The 11,114-nt window shown below is 44.7% G+C and overlaps 1 protein-coding gene across 1 annotated transcript in view; it reads right to left on the bottom strand.

The window, feature by feature from the left end:
* Nucleotides 1-568: 568 nt before the first annotated feature.
* RIMKLA (ribosomal modification protein rimK-like family member A) overlaps nucleotides 569-11,114 on the bottom strand; it is a 54,384-nt gene continuing 43,838 nt past the window's right edge. The window contains exon 9 of the mRNA XM_012001908.1: nucleotides 569-10,288. Within this exon, the coding sequence (XP_011857298.1) occupies nucleotides 9,798-10,288 (491 nt within the window). The 3' untranslated portion in view covers nucleotides 569-9,797. The remainder of the gene's footprint in view (nucleotides 10,289-11,114) is intronic.

Raw genomic sequence — 11,114 nt, 5'->3', positions numbered from 1 at the left:
AAGACCACCATGGCCAACATGGTGAAACCCCGACTCTACTATAAATACAAAAAAATGAGCTGGGCGTGGTGGTACACACCTGTAGTCCCAACTACTCAGGAGGCTGAGGCAGGAGAATTGCTTGAACCTTAGAGGTAGAGGCTGCAGTGAGCCGAGATTATGCCACTGCACTCCAGCCTGGGCAACAGAGTGAGACTCTGTCTCAAAAAAACAAAAAACAAACAAAAAAAAGAAGCCTGGGTTCAGAGATAAATTTGAAAGTATCATGTACATGCTAATTAATACCAAGGAAATGGAGATCATGTAGGGATGAAACCCGCAGCTAAGGAATAGAAGAAAGCCTAAGGAAACACTGGAGGAAACAACATTCAATGGAGAAGAGGTGAACCCAGCACAGGAGGCTTATGTAATTTCAGACTTAGTCAGACTACTCATTCAAAGAATTCCTATAATACCTTTCACCCAGATCTCCCAAATGTTAACGTCTCACCACATTTGCTTTATTTTCTATCTCTAGAAACCCATTATTTTCTGAGCCATTTGAAAGCAAATTGCAGACATGATGTCCCTCTATCCCTTGATATTTAATGTGTATTTTCTAAAAACAAGGACATATTCTTACATATTCTTATTGGAACAATCACCAAAATGAGGAAATTGACATTGATATGATACTATCAGGCAATATAGTACAGACCAGTTGTCTTAATCATGTCCTTTAGAGCAGAAGAAAATCCCTGGACAGGCAGTGTGCTCAGCTGCCACTTCTCTTTAGTCAGAGGAGTGCCTTTCGACGTGGCACAAGTGCTGCCACTCCAAGGTTCCCTGACCTATCTCATGAGAATTTCAGCCAGAATTTTCTAACAAAAGAAGATGCTTAGGCCCTTGGGGAGCTCTAAAGAGCTGTGATTCACCGAGAGTACAGTAGGCATAAGGCTGGTGGAAGAGTGATCATTTTTGAGAGAAGCCTCTCCCCAGATTTAAGAAGTGCTATTAGTGAAAGCAACAGCTGCAGGAAAAGCAGCGGGTACCAACATGATAGACAGGTAGGTGCCAGCAGCATGAAGCTGGGAGAGTCCCAGAGGGAGACCATGTGACTCTGGGAAGTAGAAGGGGAAGTGTCACAGGCTTATTCTTTGAGGAGAGGAAATCCCAAGATCCCACAACTTGGGAAGGCATCTGCAGCCAGCCTGAATATCGCTCAACCTGTGCCCCTGCAGCATGGTTCCTGCCAAGGCCACCGTCAAGAGGGTAGGAAAGCCATCAGCAACCTTTCCAGAGTACTTCCTTTCCCACCAAATATTGCTGGTCTACCATGGAGCTAAACGCAGTTCTCTGTGAGACAATGGGGGAATTTGAATATGGACTGGGAATTAGATGGTATCAAGGGATTATTGCCAATCTTACTATTTGTGGTAAAGGCAAATGGAAATGTCCTTTTCTGGGGAGTTTACTATTCTCTCCACTTTTGTGTAGTTTGACGATTTTCATGTAAGAGAAGAAAGAAACATAGGCCACATTCCCGTGTTTTGGTTCAAGGACAATATGAATGGTACATAATGCCATACCCCAAATTATCCTTGGCTGCAGCAGTCAGGCACTATCCCTTTGATGTTCTGACCTCAGTTTGGACCCCCTGACCCTCAGAAGCTGGGGAACAGCCTTAGTTCAAGGGTCTTGGGCCTTGTTTTGACCGTAAGTTAGTCCCCCAGGGTCTTATCACTGCTTCTCCCAGGAAGCCTCTTGAAATGTCAGGCAAACACAAGTCCTGAGGGCCCTGCCTGACCTGTCAGAGTTCTTCTGGTGAGTACACAGATTCTTTCAATCCCCTGAGACCCCTCACTGCACCACACAGCCATTTGAAACAGCTTTCAGCTCTCACTTGCTATTTGAATCTTAATTCAAATGTCAGCCCAGGAGAGCACGCTGAGCAGGCCCGTGACAAGCTCACGCCATCTGCATTAGTATTTTCCTCCATCATCTTGACAGTTGAGAGTTGGCAGTATTACAATTCAGACGGCACTCTGCGTTTGAAAGGAAAATTATAGTTTTTCAGAATGCAGCTGGTGTGCAAGTGAATAGGGCGAAGTTTCTTCTGTGAAGCCTTTTCCTCATTTTATGATATGAAAATAATAAAATGTAGATTCAGCATGTGATTCTTACTTTACAAGAACCATCAAAAGGCACAGAATTTTGGGGACAAAAGCAAACAAAGCATTCTGTTCCATAGTAATAATTTTAATAAAAAGCAAAAACAGCAAAACAATCATTTATAAATGATTTCTTCTCTGTTGGAGAAGTTAACACTGTTATTGCTGTATAAACCACTTGGAAATGAGCTATTTCAGTGCCTAGTTAAGATGTATTCTTTCCAGCACATTTTCATTTTGCCAGTTGGGCAGGAAAAACTACAGTCCACTTTCCTGGAGGGAATTTAACTGAACTACTGCCCACAGGTAACAGTGAACTTTACAAATCACTCCAATAAGTTTAGTAGCAAAGTAAACATCTTTCTCAAGGGCTAAAACCACAGAAGTTAGACAGAACAAGCAGAGAAGCAGTCTTTTAGGTGTTAAACTTCATGCCACTTGTGCACATTACACTAGGACACTTGCTTCTGAGAAATACAACACAAATGCTACCTCCCTGGAACTAAGATGTTTCAGTGCTTATGTGTATCAATTTCTTCTCTCTGTCGCCCAGTGGCAGTGGTGTGCTGATAAATGTTTAACAACCAGCTCTGGGGCAGGGGGTCTTGATATAGAGTGTTTGCCAATCTCTGTAGTGTAAATACTCTCAGTAGGGCCGATTCTCCAGCTACCAATGGGATGTCACTGAATGGTCAGGTTGGGAAGAGATGTGCAATAGCACGCCATTATATTGTAGCACACCATACGAATACAATAGATGTCAGTATCCTCAAGAACATAGATAATAGTAAAATAACTAGGAAGTGATGAGTTTTGAGTATTTATTACTGTTTTTAATATACTTTAATTGTAGGTTAATATAATCTCTAATGGTCACTGTGGCTGTGTTTACCAGCCAGCTTACAAAATTCCTGAAAATTGAACAATCCACTCTCTCATGGGCCAGTGCAGACCAGTTCAACACACCACTGGAACTCGAGCCCTCAAGGTGGGACTAAGCAAACCAGGCACCTGCCTAGTCCTGCCTCTACAGTGACCTTTATTAACTCTGCAGAACGATTAAGGGCCCCAGCTCTCCCCTTACAGGAGATCCGTGTTCCTTCTACATAGGAGATTATGGGAGTCCCACTCTGGATAGGCCCAGGACAGCAGAATTTTAGCTGCTTTATTGGTTAGTTCCATCTGATTTCAGGGCTGTCATCCCTGCCAAGTCCAGATGGTGCTGTCGGACTATCAGAGTTCCCCACACAGCCCCCCTCCCCCCAGCCTTCTGCACTCCCCTCACCCTCTATTTGACAGGTTTAATTCACGTCCCTGGCACCGCCTCCTTCCATTTGATGCGAAGCCAGCAAACCTAATACAGGAAGAGCCAAAAAACCCAGGTGCTAAATCATCCAAGGTCAGGCTGCTTTCCAGGTCGGCTTTCCAGTCTCCCAGTTGTCTGAGGCAGTCTTTCCTCCAGGATTTTTCTTAGCCAAATACGTTCGCTATATCTTGCACACAGCATCATAAAACCTCAAGGATGGATGGGACCTTCCAGTCATTAGGCCTGAACCACAGCATGCTTGAGCTGCCGCCAGCCCTGCCCCCAGCAGCTCTTTTTCCCAGCTGTAACGCTGCTGTCTGCCAGCTTTTATCCCTTGGCACTGAGCCCTGATTTCAAGAAGGCGATGCTTGTATTCCTCACAGTGGGGGGAGCAAGAGGGAAGGAACCTATGGAAAGCCAGGCATGTGGTTAAGTGCGACACATTCAAGTTTATCACATTTATAGGTGACAAAATTAAAGTTTAGCAAGTTGAAGTAAAGTGTCCCTGGGTCACATAAGCTTTAAGTTACGTGGATTTGAACTGGATCTGACTCAAACTAGTACCATTCACATTAGTCCATGCTGCCTTCCAAAAGGCGTGCCCCTGGCAACGAGTGGTGAATATGGTCATTGTGATGCCTGGCTTGTGTCGTGAGAATAAAATAATGCATCACCTTAAGAGATGGCACTCGAATTCCCCTTGAGAGGGAACTGTCTTTGTCCAGGAAAATGCTTTTAATAAGCCACTCATGGTAAAAGGTGAAGTAGTGACGGTAAGGGTGTTGGCAGGAATCAAATTAAGAAAAGGAATGGCTATCCATCTGGCTGTATGTGAGAATATAAATGGATCTGCTTTGTCCCAAGGACAGGAGACAGGGACCACGTGGAGTGGAAGGTGAGTGGAGATTCCTCCATAGTATATAAAAAGAACATTCTATAAATGGGGTGCCGAGTCTGCACTGTTGTAGCATCTGCCATTCCTTCCCACGTCACTGAGACACACACAGGCACACACACTCACTCACTTGAATTTTGCTATGTGGAAATGGGCGAGGGAACTGAGCTTCATGTCTCAGCTGATGCATTGCAGGGATAAGACGCTGTTTAAAATGAGGTAGCAGAAGTGTGGAGTCAGCAGTGGCTGCAAAAATATAAGTCTCTGAGAAATCACAGAAATGTAGAGGTTCAGAACCAGAATCCAGTTATCAGACCTATCTGGATTTCAAGAGGCAGGGAGTCCTCAGCTGACATTTGGGTTACAACAGGGATGCATCTGTGCCTAATGTCTGGCTGCAAGGGGGACGCACTGTGGAACAGAAAGTAGGGGGAAACTTTTGACCTTGTTGCTGATTGAAACCGGAGCATGTGAATCAAACAGGATTTCTTTTTGGGTGTGCCTAATGCAGTAGGTTTAGGAGCTGCAAACCCTTGGGTTCCAGGACATTCCACAGTGAGGGAACATTGGCTGAACTGGAGCCAAATAAGCTTTCAGTTAGCTTGGCATGGGCTTTCTTCCTCACATCCCACCACTGAAAGTGTGGGGTAGAGTTAAATGGTCTTGGCTGGTCTAAAGACGGTGCGGGCCAGAAGCCAGCTTGCATCATGGAAATATACATGCCTTTGGGGCTCTCACCTAGAAGCCATCCAAGTGCTGAACCCTTGACGGCTGGCACATCACCACCGTGTTGATCCAGAACAGAGGCTCATCAGAAGGGGAAGAGGCGGAGGGTAGGCCCAGGATGGGAGCATGTGCTCGATTCCAGGGAGGGATGGAGCTACCCCCGGCAGCATGCCAAAGTGGATGAGGAATCAGGTTGCCTGAGTCCAGCCTTGCTATTGACTGGCAAGTGACCACGGCCTCTGGAACTAAGATTCCCTATTTATAAAATGGGGGACTAGACTGGTCTCCAAAATGCTATTTCCATGACCTCAAATGGGGCTCATAAGCGACTTTCTTAGTGTGGCCCTGGAACCCCAGAGAACACCACACAGCGAAATTACCAAACCAGGTTGGAATGCCAGCACAGGGCTTGGGACAGTGCATGTTGGCACAGGAACTGTACCTAGACAAGGAAATGGAGAGGCTTAAAAGAAAGTTTTCACATTCAGCCCTGTGGTTTTAGGAGGGAGGGCTGCAGAGTCTAGCCATAGACCTGGAATGGAGGCGTGATTTAGTTTTAGGAAAAGATTAAAACACTATATCCCTTAGAAGAATTGTCTTCCAGGTAACATTTTAAAGTAACAATCTGTACTGATCTTGAGTCTCAGAGGTAGAGTCAAAAATAGTCCCAGATCTAAGAACATTCACTTTAGGGACAGTGACAAATATGGCTATTTTCAGGGGCCTTCCCAAGACATCCACTCAGACTAATGGCAAACAGGCTTACCTCCAGTTGCAAAGGAAAATATTAAACTGTAGTGACTTGACTAAGGTTGGATTTATTCTCTGACCTGACTCCTTAAACTGACCTGCTAAGGCTATGCCTGCACATAGTATGCTGGTTCATTAGACTCTGGGAGGGTCAGCTTTTATTTGGGCGGTCCTAAAACCCCCCAGCCAGCTGCTTACATCTTCCCCAGATTTGCATTCAGTGTTCTCAAGACCAGCATTCCTCAGGATTTAAAGAAGAGAGGAAGCACATCTCCCCCACTTCTCCAGGGTGGATGGAAATCCATGCATCTCATTATCTTTATGCAGAAGAGCTTCAAAGACATCTACTTCTAATCAATACATATTCATGATTCTTTCATTAAAACAGCCCACAGAAGAGCCATTTTTTCCCTCCTTCCTACTAGAATTCCAAATGATCCCAAGTTTTTCTTTCTTTCACAAAACTATTCCAGACCTTTCCCTTTTTCCTTTCCTCCTCTCCTGGTCCCCATGGTCATGGAATCTCCTTTTAGCTGGAACCAGTGAGCCTGCAATTTTGACACTAGTGGCTTATGATCCACTTATATTGTTTCTGAGATCCTAAAGACCTAAAGCCCCAAATCCTCATTTTGGCAACCCCATATCTGATCAGAAAAACAGCATGAAGACGCTTTTCCCAAGTGCAGAATCATATATTCTGAGTGACTGAGCTATTGGCATTCAAGTTTTGACCAGTTTCAAGATGCTACTACCAGATAATGGAAAGACCATATACAGACACTGCAATCTATGTTACATAAGGAAGACTTCGTTAGTTGGTATACAAGAGTGGAGAGTTTCAGGTTATATACGATACATCCAGAAGGCTGTTTGAATACACAAAGAGCCATATTCCTTTCAGGTCTTAAGTTTCCCTGGCTGGAAGTGAGGCCTCTGAGAAGCTGCATTCCTTTCTCAGGGTCCTTACCACTGTTCAGTGTGCTAATGCCAAGAAGGTATGGCTTTTTTTTTTGAGATAGAGTCTCACTCTGTTGCCCAGGCTGGAGTGCAGTGGCCCAATCTCAGCTCACTGCAAGCTCCGCCTCTCGGGTTCACACCATTCTCCTGCCTCAGCCTCCCGAGTAGCTGGGACTACAGGCGCCCGCCATCACACCCGGCTAATTTTTTGTATTTTTAGTAGAGACGGGGTTTCACTGTGTTAGCCAGGATGGTCTCGATCTCCTGACCTCGTGATCCATCCGCCTCGGCCTTCCTAAGTGCTGGGATTACAGGTGTGAGCCACCACGCCCGGCCTGGCCGTTTTCTTTGTTAAGGAGTGATGTGAAACTGTTACAAATCAGATGTGGGAGGTGTTCTACTACCATTAACTTACATGCACCAGTATCACTTACTTACTTCAGCCTCAAAGAGGTAAACAAATGAGGCATTTTCTCTATCTGAATGAAACATGGAGACATAGAGTTCCTGTCATTGCACAAGGTCAGCTGTTCAAGCAGAGAGCCAGAACTAGGCTCTGGCTCTGCACCCCATGTTCCTTTAGCAGGCCTGTGGCCAGCTATGACAAGTATAGCCTGAGGCTCACAGAGCCCACAGCCAGCATGGTATGGGAAATCCTGGATTGGGGCTGGTTGTGGTCCAGCTGTGATCCAGCTTTCTCCACTTCTAGACAGGACTGGTGCCAGGCAATGAAGCCAATGACTACAGATGTCACTCACAGCTGGAAAATGGGCCTCCTTTGGCAAAGGAATCTGGAGCACTCTCTAGCTGCTCTGCTCAGGCTGGGGCCCTGCTAGCCTCCTTTTAGATAAAGTGGGGAGACTAGATTCACACCAAACAGTGGAAATGAGGGAATGCAGCTTCCAGATGATCATCACTTGGTTAAGTTTGCACAGAAGGTGTAACCAGTTCCAGTGAGAACAAATCTAAAGCTGTCCGTCTTTTAAAGCCACCCTGAGTGGTAAAGATAAGGTACGTCTTAACTTATATAAAGGTGAAGTATTATTTTTCAACTGTACAAGACACATTACTAGGGTTACAGTTCAGTGGCATGCACCTTATGTTGGACTGCATTTAAACTACAACTGTGTAGTGTGACATCTCCATTACATGGCACCAAACATTTGTCAATTGTACAACTATTACTTGGTGAGATCTGGTTTTAACTACAATACTTTAAAAGCCAATTTCTATTTAAATGTGTTACGAAAAAATGCAATAGCTTAACTTTATACACATTGTACAGAATAAGTACAGTAATTTCTGCACCCGAATGGGTAGTGTTGCCTTCGAAGTAGTCACCTTGGGAAGACGTATGTTTATTCCAGTGAAGCTGACCTTACACAGAACATTTCTAGAACCCTCTTTAGAAACTGTCAACTTGTAAGGGTCTTCAGTGTTGGTAAATCTTTGTCCTTTAAGGGTAGATCTATTTTTTGAGGAATGACTTTTTTTTTTAACAGCTAAAGAGCATTAGAAAATAAGTCTGCTAAATAAAATGGGTGATGAAGCTCAGGATTACCGTGGTGGGCAGGAGGAGGGGTTGGATAAAACACAAGGTCTGACTATAAAGTTGCGAGGCTTTTTGCCTTGCATGGCTTCAAAGGTAACCCCAAAGGGGAACCCTAAGTGTTCTTAGCACATGCAACCTCAAGAAAATAACTCCAATTATGCTAACTCTTGAGTGCATATGTTCTAGTGTATTTGGTTAAAAAGGTATCTTTGCTTATTTTCAGTCATATTTCATATAAGCAGAAATGGAAAACTCCATCTCTGTGATTTCTCCCAAGGGAAAGATCTCATCTACTGCTTAGAGAATTAAAATAAAAAGCACTTGGTGTCATGTCTACATTAGCCCCGCCAAAATGTGCAATGAGTAATTCCTGATACCTGAGTCTTCCCCGTTTGGAAAAGTGGGTAAGGACAGGTGTCTGGATCCTAGGTAAAAGTAGAATTTCAAGGGGATTGGAGTGTTTCCAATGGCTCCCATCTACTCAATAGACTTACAACACCCACTCATACAAGGAAACCTCCTACAGCTAAGCAGTACACAAAGTTTCAGTAGAGGAGGGGAAGAATGATGATCTCCAAGTAGCTTTGTATGGTAAAAACCCTGGCTTCTGGATGACAAGTGAACAGAGTCCATTGAAAAAGAAAGTCCATGGTGTTAGATTCTAGTGCACGCTTAAGAAATAAAGTGTGTGGCCACTAGCTCATTGAAGTGCATTTCCAGCTGAGGCCAAAGGCAGCAAAGGTGCAAGAAGCTGCTAGAGCTGACATTAGTTGAAGCAGGGTCTGTAAATTCAGAGTGGCAAAGCAATTTGTAGAAAGGCCCAGTTACAAAGCAGGACTGTTGCCAACCTGTGAAGTCAAAGAACGTTCAATCTCACTTTCTACAAAGTGCTTCATTGAAAACGCTAATGAGGAAGCTCCCTAAAACACCATATCCTGAGTGTCGGAGAAATATGGTCAAGATGGTGATTGATGGGGAGCAGAGATTGATCCTCTAATAGTGTTTGAACTGTGTATTTTCCAAGCATCACACACACACTTAGTGAAGAACCTATTACTGCAGTCACATTCCAGCTCGCCTGCACATGCTTCCATCCCGTGCTTGCTTTTGAGTACATATTTCCATCAGCCATTTCGAGTTAATGGGTTCTACTGCTAAAAGTCAGAAGCAGCAGCAGGGTCAGTGCCTTAGAGTCGGCTGTAATATCCACGTGCTCACAGCAGACGTCAGTCTCATATTGATCAGTCGGGATGTTGTTCTTGGTGAGTGTTTTTATATTTGTCTTTGTAAAAACCACAAAGCTAGGCCATTTGCTTAAATCATCGTTAGAAAAAATGCTGAGTGCCCAGATGGGATTTCTAGTTTCTGTGCAAATGAAATCACATTAGTCCAGATTTTATTCACTCAAAACTACTAGGGAAGCAGTAGGATTTGGTTTAAATGCTGCCAAAGAGCAGGAATTCACTTAAGTTTTAATTCAGAAGCAATCCTGTTGTTAATGTTGTAGCCAGGTTCGGACAGCATGGAGGGTGGGGCCCCCATTGTGCTTGCTGAGGAATCCCGGATCTCTCCCAGTTCAGGCTCACTTTCGCTAGAGGTAGACCCACTGTTGATGGTATAGACGCTCTCTGCAACTCCCTGAGCTGAAGCACAGCCATCCGGCTCGTTCTTCTCCCTCGGACTCGACAGTCCTGGGAGGACAGCCATCTTTCCAGTCTGCCTGTTTGGCAGCAAGGACATGGTATAGTCTGCAATGATCCCACCCACATCTAAGTTGCATGCCTGGTCGAAGGCTAGGAAGCCAACATTAGCGTTTGCCTCACACACCACAAAGGAGCCATCATCCATGATAAGGAGATCAATGCCACAGAAGTCCATGCCTAGGATGTTGGACACCTGAATAGCCAACTGCTTGCCTTGTTCTGTCAGCGGGCACATGACACCCACGCCACCTGTGGGGAAAGCACAGTGATGTAAAGGTGACAACTAAGAAGTCAGATGACTCTTCAAAGAAGAGACAGGGGTCTGCTCAGGAGGGGAAGAAAGACAGGCTCGATCATTAATCACAAAAGGTCTGGATGGAAATCACTACACCCTTCGGGAAAACAATACAGCCAATTTTTATCTAGTCTTAAAAATGCTGATTTCCTCTGACCCAGCCATCCCACTACCAAGGAAATAATCTTATGGTACGGGGGGAAAAAAAGCTTTATGCACAAAGATGTTAATGGCAGTATTATTTAAAATACAAATCATAGAGCCAGGTAAATGATGGGCACTTAATAAATATTCAATACATATTGAATGATGAAATGAAAAATTATAATCTAAATCTCTCACAGTAGGGAAAAACAGTGTATTGTACAGCCATTAATAATAATGCCAGCTGGGTACAGTGACTCACGCCTGTAATCCCAGCACTTTGGGAGGCTGAGGTGAGAGGGCTGCTTGAGGCCAAGAGTTTGGACCAGCCTGTGCATCATAGCGAGACGCCATCTCTACAAAAAACAAAAATAAAACTAGGTGGGTATGGTGGCTCGCTGTAGGGTTCCTCCTCCCCCAGCCTCCCAAGTGCTGCAGTCCCAGCTACAGTGGTGTGATCTTGGCTCACTGCAAGTTCCGCCTCCCGGGTTCACACCATTCTTCTGCCTCAGCCTTCCGAGTAGCTGGGACTACAGGCACCTGCCACCATGCGCGGCTAATTTTTTTTGTATTTTTAGTAGACACAGGGTTTCATTGTGTTAGCCAGGATGGTCTCGATCTCCTGACCTCGTGATC

Source organism: Mandrillus leucophaeus, unplaced genomic scaffold, assembly GCF_000951045.1.
Source record: "Mandrillus leucophaeus isolate KB7577 unplaced genomic scaffold, Mleu.le_1.0 Scaffold67, whole genome shotgun sequence".
In the NCBI taxonomy this organism is placed as follows: domain Eukaryota; kingdom Metazoa; phylum Chordata; class Mammalia; order Primates; family Cercopithecidae; genus Mandrillus; species Mandrillus leucophaeus.
This window is presented reverse-complemented; position numbering and strand designations above follow the sequence as displayed.